Source organism: Chiloscyllium plagiosum, unplaced genomic scaffold (assembly GCF_037043375.1).
Source record: "Chiloscyllium plagiosum isolate Xiang-an unplaced genomic scaffold, Cpla_swu_hap1 HiC_scaffold_6, whole genome shotgun sequence".
NCBI lineage: Eukaryota > Metazoa > Chordata > Chondrichthyes > Orectolobiformes > Hemiscylliidae > Chiloscyllium > Chiloscyllium plagiosum.
The window spans coordinates 76775093-76797724 of NW_028270144.1; the positions used below are offsets into that span (position 1 = coordinate 76775093).

General features: G+C 38.8%; 1 protein-coding gene across 7 annotated transcripts in view; it reads left to right on the forward strand.

The window, feature by feature from the left end:
• The window catches only part of LOC122550677 (LIM and senescent cell antigen-like-containing domain protein 1), a 118424-nt gene extending 100814 nt beyond the window's left edge, over positions 1 to 17610 (forward strand). For 4 of the 7 annotated variants that reach the window (XM_043691770.2, XM_043691771.2, XM_043691767.2 and 1 more), the window contains exons 5-11: positions 1477 to 1626; positions 3743 to 3893; positions 12679 to 12771; positions 13592 to 13640; positions 14058 to 14133; positions 14357 to 14500; positions 15565 to 17610. In XM_043691770.2, the coding sequence (XP_043547705.1) occupies positions 1477 to 1626; positions 3743 to 3893; positions 12679 to 12771; positions 13592 to 13640; positions 14058 to 14133; positions 14357 to 14500; positions 15565 to 15679 (778 nt within the window). In that variant the 3' untranslated portion in view covers positions 15680 to 17610. Of the gene's footprint in view, positions 1 to 1476; positions 1627 to 3742; positions 3894 to 12678; positions 12772 to 13591; positions 13641 to 14057; positions 14134 to 14356; positions 14535 to 15564 lie in introns of all 7 variants that reach the window. The other 3 variants (XM_043691774.2, XM_043691769.2, XM_043691768.2) reach the window with 2 other exon arrangements.
• Positions 17611 to 22632: the final 5022 nt, after the last annotated feature.

Consider the following 22632-nt stretch of genomic DNA (forward strand, 5'->3'; position numbering starts at 1 on the left):
CTCCCACTCCGTCAAGGACATGCAGGTCCTGGGCCGCTTCCACTGCCAAACCATTACCACCCGATTTTGCCTGGAGGAGGAATGCCTTGTTTTTCGCCTTGATCCAGTGTGGTTGCAGGGGTTCCAATGTGGATTCCAACAGCTTCCTCATTTCCCTTCCCCCCACATTATCCTACTCCCAAGCCCCCAACTCGGCACTGCCCTCCGGACCCATCCATCACTGCCCCCTCTGACCTATCACCTTCTCCCTCACTTTCGTCCACCTATCACTTTCCCAACTTCCTCAACCCACCCCACCCCCTTCCCATTTATCTCTCCACCCCAACCCACAAGCCTCCTCCTAGATGAAGGGCTTATGTCTGAAATGTCCTTGGATGCTGCCTGACCTGCTGTACTTTTCCAGCTCCACACTCTCGACTCGGTTATCTCTACACCAGTTCTTTGATTCACATGCTCCCCATTAAAAAGAATCTTTATCAAAAAAGCCTCCAAACACATCCCCACTCGTATTCCCTTGAACTAATTTGTTTTGGTTTGGATTTTTAATTGAAGTGGTTGATTTATGTTAAGCTATTCCTTATACATGTGCTAATGTGGATCTGCTGTACATTGTAATTTAGTCTTCATTTGATGTAATGCTATAAATGTGGAACTGGATTTTACTGCACTCCCTGTAGCAGTTCATACATATAGGTCAATTACACAGACTTTTAAATTTGATTGTGATTTATTTATTTGATTTGATTTATTTATTGTCACATGTATTTTGTTTTAAGTACAGTGAAAAGTGTCACCACTTTCCAGAGCCATCTTAAAACACAAAAATAAACCAAAACATAGAAGATAAATGCAGGAAACTAAAGTAATAGGGAAATAATTGAGAGGTGTGCCAAGTCAAATTCCAGGAGTTAATTTTTGATTTGCTCATTTGAAACCACTCTGATCATCCTAGAAAATGTTATCAACTTAGTAATATTGATTTAAGTTAAATTAATTCATATTTATGATCGTGCATTCAAATCACAAGGTTTCCTTGCAAATAATTTAGTCTTCCCTAAAGCTGTGAATTCAGTGGTACAGTAGGTATCTGATGTGGTTTTCACTTGTGATGGAAGTGTCTTGGAGACTGGGTGAAAATACCTTAGTCTATTTGACTTTCCCATATTCTCCATGCCTAGTTCCATCATGTACAGTCTTGGTGTAATGCCTTAATCACTGTCTTAGTAGAGATCAGCTAACCCAATACTGACTGGAGGTTGAGCTGGATTCTTACTGATCTGTATGCTTCAGCCTCTCAATCACTGTCAGTGGACCAGAGTAGAAATGATTTCAAGACTTAGTCTTTCTGCTTCAAAAACTTGTTATGGCGTCACCATGTTATTCCATTTGAGAAATATACATTTGCTTTGGAAGAGTGAGAGAAAACACTTCATTTCATGAGTAATCCTTTTCTATTTTCTAATTTTCTATTTTCAGACACCTTTGCCGTCCATGTCATAACCGTGAAAAGGCCAGAGGTCTGGGAAAATATATCTGTCAGAAATGTCATGCCATCATTGATGAACAGCCTCTTATATTCAAGAATGATCCTTACCACCCTGATCATTTCAACTGTGCCCATTGCGGGTGAGAAATTTTGAATTACTAATTCATGTTCCTTCAGTATATTTTCGTTTTAATTCTAAACCATGGGTACTTGTCTTGGAGAAATTATCATTCATGATTACAGAAGGAGACCATTCAGCCCATTATGCCTCACTAACTGTCTGAGCGCTTTACCCAAAAATGCATCTTCCTGCCTCCCCCCCCATAAGTCTGCATACTGTGATTGGAGTGTAAATACAAGGAAGTAGGATTTTCAATTGTTTTCAATAAATATACAATTCACATTCATTGATTCAACAATAAACATTTGTGTCTCTCCGTCCATCTTAGTCTGTTTCTCTTTTATATCACTTCCTTTGCATTTTTTTCCATTGCTTTTTTCCCTCAAATTTTATTTCCTTTATCTTTTTGTTTTCCCCTGACTCGCTTTTTTTTGTTTTTGCTTCTGTGTGTAAATTTTGTGTATTTTCTCTCTCTCTCTCTCTCTCTCTCTCTTTCTCTCTTTCTCTTTCTCTCCCCCCTCTCTCTCACTGTCTGTCGGTCTCTCACTTGCGCTGGCTCTGTTGCTGCACTACAGTTCTGGTATATTGTTTAAACTGTCATTCTGAAGTGAACTTACCCTTTGAGCATTGACAGACTATTCAGTCATGGATTGAGCATCACAGTTGATAATCTTTGATCATTTATTCCCTCAAGCAGTCCTTCCATAATCAGGAAATTGTCAATAATAAGCACTTGACTCACCTGGCTACTGGAGCTAACTACGGCATTCTTCCCCAGAATTTAGTTGTTTCTGTTTAGTTAATTAGCATCTCAAAATTTCCAAAGCTATAAGTTAATTGAATGTAGCTGATATTTGTTGCCTATTAACAAAACACTGATCAATATTAGTAAAACAAAACAGGATTTCTGAATTGCTGCAGTACTTATGTCTTTCATTAAAAGTTACATATGAGTCATTGTTGTATTTTGGAAGCGTAAACTTACATTGACTGAGACAGGATGACTCTTGTATGTATATGTATATTATTATAATGCATCTGAATAGCAATGGATCACTTTGGTATAATGTGAAAATGCTAAAAGACAGTTGTGAAAGGTTAGTGCGAAGCTCATATCTAAATACTGAAACTTAGTCTTGTTTCAAAACTTGTATTTTCAAACATGGGCCCAATAAATCAACCTCATGTTTGAAAAGATATTTCAAGGTCACTTTGCAATAGGATGTGGAATTCCATTTCTGCTGCCTTAATGATTCATACTGTGTTTAAACATCATCTGAGACATCAGAGTGAGCTGCTTGGCCTATAGACTGTGCTGGAATGTTATTTCCTAGATTATCTCCTTCGGTCCAGCCTTATCCTGTGCACCTCTGGTATTTCCTGTTCTTCCTTATCCTGTCCTACCTCTGTCATAAAGAAAGATAGGGAAGTGGCCACCTAATCTCATGGTAAGGAATCCATGATAGAAAATGGCAAGCAAAAGCTTTTCTTGCCTGAGGTTGCCGAATAGTCATTTGCCGAATAACTCTTCAGAATGTAGCTAAGAAAACATTTTTTAATATTAATTCAGTCAAACATGATAATTCAGATTTTGTCAATATTTCAAAGCTTCTGAACATAGTCATTCTTTGGTTTGGCATGGTGTACAAGAAACTTGTATAAATTCAGCAAAATTCAGTGAATGGCAGCATTTTGAGGACGGCAGTTTTTATGATGATTATCTTATTAGGAAAGGAGTATTTTTGGCAGGCGGTTGTGAGGGGGGAGAGAGAGAGTCTGCATCATCTGGCAGCACTCCCTTTCACTGTAACTTTGTGTGTATTTTAGAATGACTGTAACCCTGTGGCATTTGGTTTATGGTTCAAATTCAGTTCCTTGTCATAACTACATCTCTTAGGCAGCCCCAAAAAATTGGAATCTCAAGCCTACTGTCTTTTTAGACTGAACAATTAGATTCACTACACCTTCTGAGGTACACTTGGGAATGAGCCATAAATCATGGCCTAATATAAAACCTGTTATATAAAGAGGAAATGTAACTAATCCTTTCTTCAAACTTACTCTGTCATCAGTTGTGCAGAGGATATATGCACAACTGATTATTTAGTATGCTTTTGATATTCCTTTCTAACCAGGAAAGAATTGACTGCTGAAGCTCGAGAGCTGAAAGGAGAATTATACTGCCTGCCGTGCCACGATAAAATGGGTGTCCCTATTTGTGGTGCTTGCCGACGGCCAATTGAAGGACGTGTAGTTAATGCAATGGGAAAGCAGTGGCATGTGGAGGTAAACTAATCAACATCAAGTCAACTTCATTGCTTTGACTTTATATTTTTTTCTTTAAAATTTGGTGATGACTGCAAATATAAGGATTCAATGTTTTTAAAATATGTTTGTTTCTGAAAATTTGTTATTCTTTCCCAGTATTGTAACCGTCACTTTGAGTAGCCAAGATGAAGAAACCTTTGTTTTTTTTTCCGTTTTTTTAATATAGTCCAGAATGCGGTCTTTTCAGCACTGGTTGATGGATTTAAATCAGACGGAGAGTAGAGGGAATTGGGGTCACCTCCCTATAGCTGCTAAATGAGTTAATGTTGATCTATACTCTCCATTACCAATAAATGCAAAGTTATAATGCAAACATATCTTTAGAGTTGGGCAGTGTGGCCCAGATGATCTGATGGGATGATAGTCATTAAAGCAGCATACGTTGGAGTTGCACACCATGACCATGTGGAATTAATAATCTGTAATTCCTGTGTAACTATTAAACTGAAGCCTTGACTCACCACTGACCACCCCCCCTCCCCCCCGCCGTAAGCCATGTGACACTGCCACCTCCACCCCCCAAGCTGACCCTTCAACCAACCCTAAGCAATTATCCACTAGCAAGCCAGCCTACTCCCTTCACCCTACCCTCCTATCACTCTATCGCTCCCTCACCCAATTGGCACTCAACCCTCCTTCACCCACATTATCTGAAGCCCTCACCCACTTACCACTCATCACCAACACCCACCCACATAACTCCACACTTACCTTCTCAATAGCTTTCAAAGTGGTGACCAGATCTTTAAATCCCAGAATATGAAACCCACCACTGAAAAAGGGAGCCTCCCACTCCTGTTTTCCTGGATTTCTTTTGTCCAGTCGGAAAATAGGGTTTTTAATCCTGATTGCAAATTCTAGGCCTGTATGATTCTGAGAGATACGAACAGTTAATTTCACTGGTGAAGTTTCTTTTAGCTTGATGGATTCTTTGGATTGATGCTGAAAAATGGTTAGTGTGTGGCGGGAAACATTGCTCAAGAACAATGAGAGCCAAGAACCTGACTACCTAACCAATACTTGAATATTTATTTGTGCGTCCACAAGGTGTCCAACAAATGTGAAAATCTATCACTATATTTAAGATTATCCAAGTTACTGACAAATCTATAGTCACTGTTAGGGTTTAAATCCTCCATAGTGGAGTGCCCATGGATTCACTGGTACACATCCATTGGTTCAAGACCAGTCTCTGTTTCCTGTTGACCTCATGACATTAGAATAATTATGAAATTTCACAAGCTAAAAGGCAAAACCAGAACATATAATTGATTGACCTTACACTGCTGTCCATCAAAGATCACTATTGTTTTGCAAGAAAGGCTTTAAGTTGGGGAAGAATCTATGCCACTTCCATAAAGCAAGCTGACTAGTCAAAAGTCAGAGTTAAGCGTGTAGTGCTGCAAAAGCACAGCAGGTCAGGCAGTATCTGAGGAGCAGAAAAATTGATGTTCCGGGCAAAAGCTCTTCATTGGGAAAGAGGCCTGTGAGCCGACGGGGTGGAGAGATAAATGGGATGGTTGGTGGGGGGGAGGTGAGCGGTGTGGTGGGTCTAGGGGAAGAAGGTAGCTGAGAATGTGATTGGTAGATGAAGGTGGGGGTAATGGTGATAGGGTGGAGAGCAGGGTGGAGCGGATAGATGGGGAGGAAGATGGACACATCATGAGGGTGGTGCCAAGTTGGAAGGTTGGATCTCGGATAAGGTGGGGAGAGGGGAAATGAGGAAACTGGTGAAATCGAATGTCAGCTCTAATTCAAGTGTCTGCACCATTACCTTAATTTAGTTCCCGATCTCTGCCCAGAGGAGCTCTTTTATGCCCTAACAGACTCTACAATGCAGTCTCTTTTATTATCCCGATTACCAGAATGCGGCAATAATGATCCAACAGCAAAGCACTGCAAATGCTAAAGATCTGAAATACAGGCATTGTTTAAAAAATTCAGCAGGTCTGGCAGCATGTGCAAAACGAGAAACTAGTTAACGTGTCAATATGACTTTTCTCTGAAACACTGAAACTAGTTGACTTTTTTTGATAACTAACTGGCAGGGGTTTGAGTAAAGCACTTGGAAGATCCTTGTCCTTTAATAGTATAGCCAGCAGAATCACCATTCATACTCCTGACAACAGCATGAACACACATCATCCCATTATAATGGTTAGCATCTCTGCAGTCCAGTTGTGGTTGGTGCTGAGCAATGGATACAGAAGTGTGTGTTTCTATGCCTAGCCTCTGGGTGAGATCAGTTAGAAGCTTTGATTCTAAATCTGAAATCCCTCTTCAGCCGTATGCCTTCAGAAAGTTTGCATTGTGTCAATCACTTAGGTATACTAAACATCCAAACACAAGTTTTTTAATTGTTCTTGGATACTGAATAATGTGAACTTGGCCTTTGGCCTACTCGTTAGTACATTTTGGGATCAAATGTAGGCTGGATTGAGTCTCGGTGACCGCATCCGAAGTCCATTTATTTTTACTAAAACATCACTGTTGGCCTCAAGAACTCCCTTTTCACAACCATTTCCCATCATATTTTGTGACAGTTTACCTTGCAGCTTGACTCTAGATTTTGCATGTGGAAAAAACAATTCTATCACAGGGCGTGGGCATTACTGACTAAGGTGGCATTTGTTACCCAACCCTAACATGTATACATGTTTGATCAGATGCTGGTGCATTAAGATGCTCCCTCGAATACTTGTGCTTTGTGTAGTAGCAGCAGACTTGTTGATTATAAGTGGAAATCTTTTACTGGTGATCCACTCCAATCTACAGAAAAGCTTTTTGAAACCCATTATTCCCATTTTATTTCTTAGAGCAATTTTAGCCTCCCAACATGCTGCATCATAATCTAGCCGTGCAATAGCTCCCAACTGCTGCAGAAAGGCTTAAAATATCTTCTGGTTGTTTGTTTTCACAGATAGTTTTCCTTCCTTTTTCAGTTATCTTAATAGGGTGCTTGTAGACAGCAGTTGACATGCTCCAGTGATTTCCTTGACCCGGCAGCTGGAATCATAACAAACTCGTGATTTGAAAAGTGGTCACAATTGTATGTAGTTGTTTGGTCTAGGTATAAGCCTATTTTAAAACATTGCTTTTGCAGCTTGGCAGTCAAATTTTTACAAAATCATTATTATCTCTTGCTGTTTTCAGTTTGTCTCAAGTATTCAATTAATTCATACAATCCTATTTTTGGAATTGAAGAAAACTGTCTAGCAGGCTAATGTTTGTGAAATTCATTATTTGATTACACATTTCACTTCAAATTTTTTTCAACTGTCCTAATGTCACTTTTAATTCAAAGATTATGTAGTTAGAATGTTGTTTGTGTAATAGGGCTAGCTCTTGTACTAATTGAATCCCACAAAAGTAGCTAGAAAACATGTGTGCTATTTATCTTGTCAGGAATGAGAAAAGTGATGGGTGCAATGGCTTTTGAATTTTTTTTGTAATGAATGTACAAATGATTCACTTGTGTTGTAAACTTATGCTGCAGAGAGATTGTAGAAGAAAATATGTTTGAATCTAAATGAATACTGGAATTCTGCCTAAGCAAAAGCAAAGTACTGGAGAAATGTGGCAGCTCCAGCAACTTCTGTGTTGAAGAAAGTGTATTCAGGGAAATTATGATGCATGCAGATCAGCCTGTATATATGATCTCTGGATGGAGACAGTTGCGTTGTCGGAGTACCAGAAAGATGATGTGTCCTGTCCAGCTCTCGAGTCCTTCAGTAATTATGTCTAACAGGTTTGCATAATAGCACTAGGTACAGTTTATGTAATAAAAATCATTTATGTAAAGACTAAGTGCCTCTTAGAATTGTGGATTCATAGAGATGTGGCTGGCACAATGGCACAGTATTTAGCACTGCTGCCTCACAGCGCCAGAGACCCGGCTTCAATTCCCGCCTCAGGCAACTGTCTGTATGGAGTTTGCACGTTCTCCCCGTGTCTGCATGGGTTTCCTCCGGGTGCTCCGGTTTCCTCCCACAGTCCAAAAATGTGTAGGTTAGGTGAATTGGCCATGCTAAATTGCCCGTAGTGTTAGGTGAAGGGGTAAATGTAGGGGAATGGGTCTGGGTGCATTGCTGTTTGGACGGTCATTGTGGACTTGTTGGGCCGAAGGGCCTGTTTCCACACTGTAAGTAATCTAATCTAATCTAATGTATTAAAAAAACAGACCCTGTGGTCCAACTTGTCCTTGCCAATCAAATATCCTAAATAAATCTAGTCACATTTGCCAGCATTTGGTTCATATCCCTCTAAACCTTTTTAAATGTCCCAGCCTCTTCCTCTTCCACTTCCTCTGGCAGCTCATTCCATATATTCACCATCTTTTGCATGAAAAAGTTGCCTCTTAGGTCCCTTTTTAAATATTTTCCCCCCTCACCTTAAACCTATCCCCTCTAGTTTTGGACTCGCCTACCCTGGGGAAAGGACCCTGTCTATTCACCCTATCCGTGGCCCCCATGATTTTATAAACCTCTATAAGGTCACTCCTCAGCCTCTGATGGTCCAGGGAAAACAGCCCCAGTCCATTCAGCTTTTCCCTTTAGCTTAAATCTTCCAACCCTGGCAACACCCTTGTAAATCTTTTTCTGAACCCTTTCAAGTTTCACAACCCCACTTCTATAGCAACAAAATCGGAATTGAACGCAGTATTCCAATAGTGGTCTAACCAATGTTGTGCACAGTTGCAATGTGACCTCCCAACTCCTATACTCAATGCACTGACCAATAACGGGGTGTACCAAATGCTGCATTCACTATCCTATCTACCTGCAATCCCACTTTCAAGAAACTTTGAACCTGCACTCCAAGGTCTCTTTGTTTGGCAACACTCTCCCAGGACTTTACCTAGGCTAATACCGTTGATACAAAAACAGAAATTGCTAGAAAAGCTTAGCAGGTCTAGCAGCATCTGTGGAGAGAAATCAAAGTTAATGTTTTGGTGATGTCGAGGGTTGTTTTCTCTCCACAAATGCTGCCAGCCTGCTGAGCTTTTCCAGAAATTTTTGTTTATTGTTTGATTCACAGCATCTGCAGTTCTTTGCTTTCTCTACCATTTGATAATATGAGCTCTAGCTTCAGCGTAGAAAAAGGATATTGGCAGAAGATGGTAGTGTCATTGGACTAGCAATTCAAAGGCCCAGGCTAATTTTCTAGAGGCAGAGTTTCAAATTCTACCAACTCCTCCATCTGCTGGAATTTAATTAAGGTTTCTTGTGACACAATGATGGTGTCCCTGCCTCTAAGCCAGTAGGCCTGGGTAACGGTCCTCCTGCTGTAAAGGTGTATCATAATACATCTGAACAAATAATTTTTTAAAAATAGGAAAATGAGGATTGAAAACATGTACCATAATGTACCATAGTGATGGTATTTTTAAAATATAATATAGTGCTGGGGATGGTATTGTGAAGACTTTTACAGCCCAGAGACAACACTCCCATCTCCACATCCTGGTGAACCGTGCATTTGCACTGCTAAAGTCCTTTGTAGATCATTGTTGATGGTGGATCAAGGGATGTAACTTTAATCAATATTGAAAGTTATAAAAGGGTTCATCTTATCATGTTTCAAAAAAATCTCAAAATATGTTTTGTAATGTATTAAAATGGCATTCAGTGTGACCCTGAGCATCTTTTTCGCTTGGCCTTGAAAGTGGTGTCTCAGATTAGGATAGCGTGCCTCCAGACTAAAGATTTTATATAATTGTTTTGAATGTTATTTTGACGTTGTAGGAAATATGCTGCAGCACAACTACCCAAGCTTTTGTATTCATAACTATAGATATCTCCAGTTTCTACTAGTAACTGAGCTTTTAGTTGTGATATAAATGTTATCTAAAACTTTGGTGCTGGCGTTTAAAACAGACAGCTGTCACAGCCTTAGTTTTCCATCTGGACGAATAGGCAATTAGGTACAGGATGGGAAGTATGGCAGGCACATTTTTGCACCTGATGTTTTCCTCTTCCTCCCACATAAGTCAGCATGACCGCATTTGACCCAATATGGCATCAAGGAGCTCTATGATGAAATTGGAGCCTGTAGGAATCTGAAGGAAATTCTTTGGTTGTGAGATTAATCAATTCTGAACACTGACCTAGATCCAACTGCTTTCAGATGCTTCATCACTGACATTCCTTCCATTATAAGGTCAGATGTAGATGCTCACTGATAAATCATGCTGAACATTTAGTAGTTATTATTCCTCTGAAGATTGAAGAGTGATAGATGTCTATATGAAATTCAGCAAAGTATTTGACATGGTAGTCTGATTAGCAAGGTTAGATTACATGGGATCCAGGGAGAGTTAGCCAACTGGATACAAAATTGGCTTGAAATAGGAGAGACAAAGTGATGGTAGATGGTTGTTTTTTGGATTGGAAGCCTGTGACCAGCACTGTGCCACAAATATTGGTGCTGTGTTCATTGCCTTTTGTCACTTACATAAATGATTTTGATGTGAATATAGGAGGCATGGTTAGTAAGTTTGCAGGTGACACAGGTGGTGTAGTGGACAGTGAAGAAAATTACCTCAGAGTACAACAGGACCTTGATCAGATGGGCCAATGAGCCGAGGAGTGGCAGATGGAGTTTAATTTTAAAAATGTGAGGTGTTGCATTGAGATAAAGCAAACCATTACAACAGTTAATGGTAGCGTCCTGGGGAGTATTGCTGAACAAAAGGACCTGTAGGTGCAGGTGCGTAGTTCCTTCAGAAGTGGAGTCGCAGGTAGACGTGTTGGTGAAGAAGGCATTTTGCTGCTTGCCTTCATTGGCCAGACGTTGTGTGTAGGAGTTGGGACATCTAATTGTGGCTGCACAGGACATTGATGAGGCCACTTCTAGAATACAATTCTGATCGCCCTTCTGTAGGAAGGATGTTGTTCAACTTGAGAGGATGCAGTAAAGATTTACAAGGATGTTGCTGGGTTTGGAAGGTTTTGAGTATTAGTCAGAGGCTGAATAGACTGGGGCTTTTTCTCCCCGAATGTTGCAGGCGGAGGAGTGACCTTGTAGGAGTTTATAAAGTCATGAGGGGCGTAGAGTGAATAGCCAAGGTCTCTTTCATAGGCTAGTTGAGTCCAGAACTAAAAGGCATAGGTTTAAGGTGGGAGGGGAAAGATTTAAAAAAGATCCAAGGGGTAACTTTTTCACACAGAGAGTGGCGTATGTATGGAGCAAGCTGTCAGGTGGTGGTGGAGGTGGTTACAATTACAATATTTAAAAGACATCTGGAGGGGTATATGAATAAGAAGAGTTTAGAGGGATATGGGCCAAATGCTGGCAAATTGGACTAGGTCAGATTGGGATGTTTGATCTGTGCATGAGTTGGACTGAGAGGTTTGTTTCTTTGCTGTATGACTCTGTCTCAGCTTTTGCGTCAGTCAGGGTTTGGCGCGTGATATTCACATCACACCAGGCGATGACCATCTCCATCGTAAAAGAATCTAACCACTGCCCCTTTAATGTTTAATGGCATTGCCATCACTGAAGCCCCCTTTTCTCAACATCCTGGGGTAAATAATGACAAGAAACTCAACTCTATCAGCCATATAAATACTGCATTTTGGATTAGTGGTGCTGGAAGAGCACAGCAGTTCAGGCAGCATCCAAGGAGCTTCGAAATGCCTAAACTGCTGTGCTCTTCCAGCACCACTAATCCAGAATCTGGTTTCCAGCATCTGCAGTCATTGTTTTTACCATATAAATACTGCAGCAATACGAGCAAGTCAGAGGCTAGAAATTCTACAGTGCAATTCTTCATCTTCTTTCTCCCAAAGCCTGTCTGCCATCTAAGATGCACAGGTCAGGTGCAATGGAACACACTCCATTTCTTTGAGTGACAAGAGCTCCAACAATACTCAAGGAGCTTGGCCCCATCAGAACGAAGCCTCCAGCTTGACTGACAACCCATTCATGATCCTCACCATTTACCACCAAAGTGCAGTGGCTGCAATATGTAATATCTACAAGATGCCCGAAGGTAACTAGCCAAGGTTGCGCTGACAGCACTGTGACCAATACTACCTAGAAGCACTATGGCAGCAAATGCATGGGAACATCACACCAACAAGTGTCTCTCTGAGCTATCCATCCTCACTTTGAAATACATTGCTGTTCCTTCATTGTCACTTGGTCAAACTCCTGGAATGCACTACCAACATGGAGGGTGTCCTGACATCCCAAGGATTGCAACAGTTCAAGCAGACAGCTCATCACCACAACCAGCACCTCCAGGGCATTTAAGGATGAGTAATAAATACTGGGCTGGTCAGCAACACCTACCTGTCATGATTTTTATTTTTAAAACCCTCCTAACAAATTGTTCTAAAGATGTGGAGTAGTGTGCCTTCAAAGTATCCTAGGGACCTATGTAAGTAGCCAAAGTAACAGTGAGAGTTTCAAATGCTAATTTGTATTTTAGTCTGTTTCCCTGCATCACCAACTGGATCTCTCTAATTGTATCAATCAGAATTCTTTGGTTTAGCCCTCTGGCTTCCTTTCTGTATTTGACCCTGTTCAACAGTTTGCATGTAAGTTTGTAAAGTTATTTTTATACTTACTACATTATGAATGACAAGAGTAAAGAAAATACATGTACGTTTCATAATACTTTGCTCTGACAATTTGTTTGTTTATTTTTCCTGATCTTTGATAATCACAGTGATTGCATCTAATTACTTACTGTAGAAGGATCAGTCATCAAACTGAAACTGTTATCATCTAATTGCAGCATTTTGTATGTGCCAAATGCGAGAAACCTTTTCTGGGTCATCGCCACTATGAAAGGAAGGGTTTGGCTTATTGTGAAACTCACTATAATCAGGTAATGCTGCAAAACTCTGAGCACTTAATTTAGAAACAATGTATTTCCTATTTTGCACAATCATGGCAATATTACTTCATTTTAAATTTAATATTTATGTGGCATGTTTCTAATTCCAATGGTAAGAATATCATTTTTTTTGCTACTTTTGGAATACATTCACCTGCCATGTTCAATATTTTATTAATATCTAGGCTAATAGATTAAGTAGCCTTTTATGTTGCTTATCCTTGTTTTGTATTGAATCATAAATTCTGTTTTTTATTATATTTGCGTGTTTTAAAACAGTTATGTAAAATACCTATAGCAGCACTTTTTTTTCTAGTCCTGCATTTATTCGGAATAGATATGCCAAGAAGAAAGGTCCAACTTATGCAGAGCCTTTAGTGAAGTAGGTTATTTTAAAATGTAGACACTATTATTGAAAATAGACTTAGCAAGAAACTTGCAGACAGCGATGTCCCACAAATAGCTATGAGGTAACTGATTTGTCCCTGGCGGTGTTGATTTGAGAAATGAATATCGGTTAGGATATTCATGAACTTTTTTTGCCCACACAAACTGGCAGCACTTTCCTTAACATTTGTAAAGGATAGAACATGTGACTGTGCACTAAAGTGAGGTATTTTAAGTTTTCAAGATGAGTGCTAATTGCACCATGTTGATCTTGGAGGTGAGAATGCTACTGTTTACTTAAGTTGACTCTAACAAAGTTTTGACGGCAGTTTTAAAATAAAAGTTTGCATTGAAGGAGATGTGTTAGTCTTAATTGATATCTTTTGATGTCATGAACATGTTGAACACAAATTATCTTTTTCAGCTATTTGGTGATGTTTGTTACCACTGTAATCGTGTGATTGAAGGAGATGGTAAGTTTTTTAAGTAATTCCATGATTTACTTACTGAAAAATGTATGTGACATTTTTATATAACAAAAAAGCTCAATTTCTTGTGTTTTCTTCTGTTTGCTGACTTGATGCAGTTTCAGTGAAATGTATTATTTATTATTTTAAATGTAGCAAAAAAGGTTATAACCATTTTCTGCATGGTATTGAGTCTTCCTCTTCCTCCCCCTGGTGGCCCTGTACTTATTTAACAAATCTGTAATCCTAAGAATCTGGATTTATATGTTTAGTTTTCATGCCTTTTGAATTTTAAATCTGTCAAATGTTGGACCATTTGCTTTAGAACTGAATGTAATGCATTTCTAATGAATCAAGTGGATAAATAAATAAGATGCTAGTACTGTGATTTTATTATATATTTCACTTTTGTTTTCTGTACAGTTGTATCTGCTTTGAATAAGGCCTGGTGTGTTAACTGTTTTGCCTGTTCAACTTGCAACACCAAGCTGACACTGAAGTAAGCAATTTAATTCTTGTTACCTGATTAGTGTACTTTTTCAAACCATTTAACTTTTAATTAGTTTCTTTTTGTGACTAAGCTTTGGTTGTTTTCATCTTCAAAAATAACTGTCAGAAGTGCAACTCTCAATTTTTTTTCTGTGTGGTTCTATAGTTTCCTTGTTTCAAACATTACTCTATTTGTGTTCTATCCTTTTCTGTCTACTATTAATTATGTGAAGAGACAAATTTGTTGAAATTGATCTGAAACCAGTCTGTAAACATTGTTACGAACGATTGCCTGAAGAGTTAAAACGGCGACTTGCTAAACGAGAAAGAGATGCAAAAGAGAAACAGAAAAAGAAAAAAATGATGGATATCTGCCTGTAAGCAATCCCTCTATCTTCTCTTCTGTCCTTGGTTAGTATCTTTCCACGTGTCTTATATTTACATTAACTCATTCTGTATCGTTGAATCATTGTACTGTTTAACTGACTTCAATCATGTTTATATCTTCAAAATACTCCATTCCCTATGCCTTTCCAAGATCTCCAATACTGACCTCTCTCAGCCCAATTTGTATCATTTGATCAGTGGTGGCCATATGTTCAGCTACTTTGGATTAAAAATAACTGTGCAATTTCATCAATTAACCTCTCCAAGGCTCATCTAACCCTTTCTTTATTGTATTCTTTAAAATGAGTACATTGAGTCTTTACACGACACACATCTCCCACTTTCAAAGCTTTTAATAGAGGACATAGTTACAGAATAAAGGGACAGTTACTTAAAACTGAGATGTGCAGGAATTCCTTCTCCTTGAGGTAGTGAATGTGTGGAATTCTCTACCCCAGAGTTTTGCAGAAGTTAGATCACTGGAATTATTTAACAAAGTGGTCACTAGAGTGTTATGACTACCTATGAGTTGAGCATATGGGAAGCTGGCACAAAAGCTGAGCCAAGGCTTGGCACAGATCACCTATAATCGGGTAGATTGTCAGGTTGCGCTTGAGGAGCTCAATGTCTGTCTTATGTTCCTGTTTCTCATGTTCTTATTTAATTTCACATTTACGTTCAATTAGCAGCAATGATTATAAGATATTTCAAGTTAAAAACTAAATCAGATAGCAAAATAATCAAATTTTATCCATTGAATTATCCCAGATTTTTCGTTGTCATGCTCAGCTTTGTAGCATGAAGGGGTTTTGTTGGAACATGCTGACTGACTTTTCTTGTTATAGCTATGTTTAATTATTACATTTTGGTAATGGTTCCTGTTGAATTCTCATTACTTATATTTTAGTGCAGTTTAAAACCACCTTCATTGAATTGACAGAAAATATTTAAAGCTTCCTTACAAGACTAAAACAGGATAGGATCTGTGACAGAGTGCATGCTCACTGACCTTTTCCATTGAGGCGAATTAAAAAGTTCTTTCTTTGTTCGATAGAAACAAGTTTGTAGAGTTTGATATGAAACCAGTTTGCAAGAAATGCTATGAGAAGTTCCCTCTGGAGCTGAAGAAAAGACTGAAGAAATTGGCAGAAAGTACTGGACGGAAATAAGGAGCCTACTCGTGGTTTACAGTCAATATGTAAAGTAGCTCTTTTAAATTCAAACATTTTTCTAAAATCAAGTCAGCTGAGTACATCTGGAACAATATTCTCAATGCAAGTGATTTAAAGCCAAAAGACAGTGCTAAAGATTAATTTTGGGAACAAAACATGACTTTATCCTTACAGAAGCAGACCTATATGGTCAACATACTATCAAAAAGTAAACCCTATTGGAAAATCTTTGCCCTCGAGATGAAGTTTTCCTTGTTGCTTTTTTATTGCTCTCAACAGCTCGCTACGAGTTATGTCAGAGCAGTATTGTGATTCAGCACGAACAAGGTTTTTGTACATTGTACCTCTTCCTTCCAACAGGGAAGTGCCTTATCAATGGCCTGACTAATTTTGTGAATTCACTCAGAACCCAAATCGCACTATTCTGATGGCATGCTGGTCTGCATGCTACAACAGAGTTCCATCTAAAAGTGGAGAATTGTATAAATCTTTCCTCTAAAATGGTACTGTTTTATTGCATTTTCAGAAACATTTTGGTACATGCTGTTACATCTCCACGTGCACACCAAAATATGAAAATGTGAAGTGACACTGATTTTGTTCAAACCCATTACAACATAGGGAATTAGTGTCTAATCTGCTCATTTGTAGTAACTAAGAGTTTGGCAAATTATATCCTTATCTACTTAATACCTTTACCCACAGCAGTTTTGAGTATCACTCAAAGCTTAATGTTAAAATAGCTTTTACTTAATATGCTTCACGCTAAGCCTACACTACATAAAGTATTCAAGGCAAGGCTTCTTTACTCTTCTCATTGTATATGATTGTGAAGTTAGACACTTACAAAAAATTTAAATCAAAATTCACAGTTTCACATTTCTTCAGTCATTCTAATCTTTTTTCAATATATATGTTCTAATAATCTATATGCATAAACCTTTACTATTTTTATACAGTTTGTAACCACTATAGGGTGTTGATTGTAAGCTGCATTATTGCCAGATAAAATTCCATTAGGTAGAAAAATTGGTTAGGTCAAGCTAAATTACCAGTATCCATTCAAAAATAAAGGATTATAGACTAGGTGACTTTAATTTTTAATACTGTAATAAACTAAAACAGTTAGAGGTAAAGCAGGAAATTCTTACACCAAATGCTATGTGGTAGCTTATTTCTACATTTCTCTATTCATTTCCACCTTTATTCATCTTCACTGTAATAGCTACAATAATTAAATTTGACAAATTAGCTTTGATTGCATGAGCTATTTTTAAAAACCTGGTAAATCAATTTAGTATTGTTTTTCGTAATATATTTAGCATGGTAAATACTGTAATACAACACTTAATATGTGCTATGATTTCCCTACATGTACTTGAAAACAAAATGGATCAACTGCGATATTATTGATAGTCTGTGAAAAGTATAACATTGTCTCGAGAAACTTCTCACATCTTAAAGAAATCTGTGACTTTACAGTTACACCTTACAATTCAGCATAGATATTTTACAAGTCATCAATAACAGATGCAAGTTATGTAGTGTTTTATAAAGTTTAATTTAAATATTAAAACTCTTGGACACATTAATAGTATTCAGTAACGTTTTTTCCGAACAGTTTGCAGTTTAGCATTTTTCTTAATTCTTGTAATAAATGTTGGTGCTAAGTTTTGAGATGGGGTAAAATCTGAAAACAAGTTCATCTCAAATGTCAGTTCTATAATTACCCACTTGTATGTTCTCAAAGTAGTTAAATGGTAACATCTGCATTTAATTTCTTGAAAATTAATGATATTTTCCAGTGCGATGTAATGGGAAACATACTAAATTTGTGTTATCTTATTAAAGAATGTATTTCCCCCTGTATACCATACCTATACAGTACTCCAGTATTACATAATAAAATTTACATTATATGAACTATTCTACTTGGTCATGCCTACAATTTTGTATTTTCTTAGCACAGAACTGATTTTTCAAAATAGGCATGGTACATTCAAATTATTTCAGAGGTTATGTATTAGTAATATTTTCTGTCAAATGTATTCTTAAATATGTATATATTCTGCATATCAAAGGAAAATTTAATTCACAAAGTATTGAGCACTTAGGAAAATTTAATTCACAAAGTATTGAGCACTTAAGCTTCTCAGTTCAAATCTGCATAATTTTAATGATGTATTTCAGAAATCTCCGCTACTCATTCCACCCTCTTTTCATCACTGTTCCCTTGTGTATGTAAGTTTTGAGTGAAGTTACATCTCAGTTGTTTAGTCAAAGCTTAAGCAGTCTGTTGTGATATAGCGTGATAGTTCTGTGCAATCCCGTGTTAAGAAAATCATGTAATAACAGCATAATTTAAACCAATGGGAACAGAATAGTGTTATAGCCAATACAGGGAAGGAAAGTTTGTGTTCTACAAATAATGGTCTAAATTCTTAAATTGCATTATAGCCAATTCGCACTGAAGAAACGTGTGTTATAGCAAATCCAACTGTATTTGACAGAGGGCAGCAATTAATAGTAGCAATTCTCTGGGAATCTATAAATAAGTGTATAAACCTATGGGAGAGGTGATGACCTAGTGTTATTATCACTGGACTGTTATTTCTGAGATCCAGATAATGTTCTAGGAACCCAGATTCTAATCTCACCGTGGTAGAATTTGAATTAAACTTAAAAAATAATCTGGAATTAAGTATCATTTAATGATTACCATGAATCCATTGTCGATTGTTGGGAAAAGCCCATCTGGTTCACCATTGTTCTTTCAGGAAGGAGACTGCCATCCTTACCTGGTCTGTCTGACATGTGACTCCAGACTGACAGCAATGTGGTTGACTCTTAACTGCCAGCTGGGCAATTAGGGTTGGGCAATAAATGCTGGCTTAGCCAGTGACACCTTCATCCCATGATCAGCAAATTGATGGAAGTGATCATTGGCAGTGCTATTAAGTTTGGGTTTAGTCAAGGCCACTCCCTCCTCATTGCAACTTCGATTCAAAATAAACAAAAGAGCTGAATTCCAGAGGTGGTGAGAGAGTCTGCCCTTGATATCCCGACAGCATTTGATCATATTGGGCATCAAGGATCCCTAGCAAAACTAGAAACATTGGGGGTAGGGGGAGGGGTGTTGCTCACTACTGCATGGTTTCATATCTACAACAAAGGAAGATGGTTATGGTTGTTGGAAGCCAGTCCCCTCAGCTTCAGGACTTTACTGCAAGAGCTTCGAAAGGCATTATCTTTGGCCCACCATGTTCAGTTCCTTCATCAATGATCATCCTTCCATTATAAAGTAAGAAGTCGGGACACTCACTGCTGATTGCGTAATGTTCAGCAGCATTTACTAAAGTAGTCCATATTCACCAAGACCTGGACAAAATCCAAGTGTTGGGCTGATAAGTGGTAAGCAATATTCACATCACACAAGTGCCTGGCAATGACCATCTTCAACCAGAGAGAACTTAACCATCTCCCCTTGATATTCAATGGCGTATCGTCATCACTAAATCTCTTACTATTAACAACCTGGGGCTAACTTGACCATAAACTGACTGGACCAGATGTATAGATATTATGGCTACAAGAGCAGGTCAGAGGTGTGGAATTCTGTAACTTGGCTCGCATCTCCACCATCTAAAAGACACAACTTTAGAGAGTGTTAGAAAGTTACTGACTCACCAACGACCCTTAAGCTCAGCATCATGCAGGTCAAAGCATCCTGCTTGATTAACGTTCAATCCACCACTTTAACATACACTCATTTCATTCTCAAATGATTTATGGCAGCAGTGTGTAGAAGATATACTGTAACAACTCACCACGGCCCCTTTAACATCACCTTCCAATCACATAACCTCAACAGCCAGAAGAACAAGGGCAGCAGATTCATAGGTACACCACCTTACCCTCCAAGCCATACATTATACTGACATTGAAATCTATCACTACTACTTCACTGTCACTGAGTCAAAATTATGTAACTGATTCCTTAATGGTATTGAACCTACCCTCCATGGACAATAATAGTTCAAGTAGACATCATTACCACCACCTCATGAAGGATAATTCGGATTGGGCAATAAATGCTGGTCGAGACAGCGATGCCTGCACTTAACTATTTGTTGAAGACATTGAAATGAAAAAGAAGCTTTTAGAATCCTTAAAGTGTGGAAAAAGGCCATGCAGCTAATCAAGTCTGCACTGACCCTCTGAAGAATGTCCCACCCAGACCGTCACCCATAACCTGGCAATTTCCATTGCTAATCTACCTAGCCTACACATCCCTAGACACTATGGAGCAATTTAGCATGGCCAATTAACCCAACCTGTACATCTTTTGACTGTGGGAGGAAACCCATTCAACAGGTGGAGAATGTGCAAACTCCACAGAGTCACCCAACGCTGGAATTGAATCCAGGTGCCTTAGTGAGGTAGCAGTGCTATCCAGCTGTGCGACCATGCCGCCTTTTAAATTTAGACAAAATGTACAAAGTTGACACACAAGATCTTATCCTCTGGATTTTAATGTTTAAATCCTTCCTTTCCACTAAATCCTTATACTCGAATATGGAACCAAGATACACGTGGAGAACACTACAAATGTGGGAGATGCATTCAGTATTGTTAAATATAGTGTTGTCAGTTTCCCTAACTCCAGCCACAAATACAACACTCCCAAAAGCTTGGCCACCATCTACAGGGCACTAGTTTGCAGTGCAGCTCAATGACAGTAACTCAAGAAACTTAACATCCAGGACATGGCAGGCCACAAGGTGACACCCTATCCACTCACCAACTCTCATGTACAGTACTCTTCACCCTGATACACACTGGCAGTAATGTGCTTGAACAAGGTGCATGGCAGCAATTTATCAAGACTTTGCAAACTCTTACCATCTAGGAGAATAAAGGCAGAATGTTATTAGTTTCAATTAGGTCCCCAGCAGATGTCTCATAATTCTGACAATATCAGCATTCCTTCATTGTCACTGCGTCAAAAATTATCTCCCTTGCAGCACTGTGTGCATACTGCCACTACATTAAACCATAAGATGTAGGATTTAGGCCATTCAGCCCATCGAAGCTGCTAGGATTCCTGATACTTGGGAAAACTCAGCTGATCAGAGTTAAAGTTGAAAACTCCTCTGAGAATACCTCATTATAGTATTCAAAGTTGCAACCTATATCTTTGGAGAGAATTGGTTGCTGATACAATTTCCCTGCTCATTTTTGCCCAGAAATGGTTCATTTGGTAGAACAGTTAGATGAACAAACTTTCAGACTTTAACATCCAAACTTGACCCAAACCTTCCTGTTTTCTTTTAGGTTAAAATGTAATGCTAGGAATTTGGCGAATGGAAGGGCAGTCCCTGCAGTAGCTGATTTGTGTTCCTTTCTCATTCATAAAAGCTAATTCAATAGTTTGGCCTTCCACCAACATACTCTAGCTTCTTTCCCAGAACTTCATTATCTCTTCCTGAAGGAAATCAGGCTGTTGGCTGCACAAAATTGAAATGACTGTGTTATTGTGACAGAGAAATCTGGAAAAGGCTTGAAATATTTTCAAACCAATTTAATAAGCGATTCTGTGACTCCTCCCCCCACGACCAACACCTGAGGTGCAATCAAGACAAACTTTTATTTCAGGAAATCAAGAGGTCAGCATGGATTATCGCCCAGTTGTTTTAGGCTTTGCAAACCTACTAGTTTCCTAAGTTTGTCATTATACTGATAACCTTGTATCTCCTTTTAGCAAAATGGGGTTAAATCTTTTTGACCTGCACTTCGATAGCTAAGACACAACAAATAGGCTTGAAAAACCAGTTTGAAAAAGGATACGTTTCCTGACCTTAAGTGCGTTTAGCGCTATTCCTTATGAATTAATGCATGCCCAGATGTGGCTGTGAACAGGGAAGGGGTTGGGGAAGGATTGGATTTGGGGAGTTGGAAGAGATTGTGCAAGGGGATCATATTCAGTTTGGGGGAGAGGGAAAGAAAAAGAGAACAGAGTCTCTTCTCCCTCTACTCTCATGAGCCCAATCATCTCCCCATCCCTGTCTGCTCTCTCTGCTCCTCCTCCCCAGTCTGTCCGCTCTCCTCCAGCCCTGTTCAAATCCTTTTCAAACTTGTGCCTGTTTTGCGTAAGACACAATGACATGTAGGACCTGGAACTGGGCACATGTACGTTGTCAAGTGTAAATGTATCCCAGTCAGCCTAAAGTTCCGGTGTCACCAAATGCTGCCAATTCAAATATCCTTGCATCAGACAGTGTTCACTCAAGTATTGCGCAAGTTAAGAATTACTATGCTGACCAAATTTTTCAAGTGAAAACTGGGGCTTATTGACAATCTCTGTAATATCAAGTTTCAAATTGTAAGCTGAGTCAGTGTGACTGTGCCTCACTATGCTGTAGTCCTGAGCTTTGTCTCCCTGACCACCTTATCAAACACCTTTAGCTCGAGCAATGCTATTTATGCAGATCCTCCATCATTGTGAGCCAAAGACTCATGACCCACTGAGAGAAAAACACTTTGCTGCTTTAAATGGAAGACTTGATTTTTAAGCAGTGACAAATAGTTCCAGTTTCTCCCATAAGTGGAAACACCACTCCATATCTATCCTGTGAAATCCCTCAGATTTTATACAATTCAATCAAGTTGTCTCTTACTTTTCTGAACTCCAGCAGATACAAGCCTAGTTTGTCCGACCTTTCCACCCATTCCAGATATCAGTTGAGTAAACCTTCTGCACTGCTTCCAATACATTTATATCCATCATTAAATAAGATGACCAAGACACTGCACAGATGCAGTCTCGTCACTGTGTTGCATAACTGAAGCATATTTTTGCATTCAGTTTCCTTCACAATAAATAATGGCATTCTATTACCTTTCCTAATTACTTGTATCTGCATAGTAATTCACGAGGACACTCCAATCTT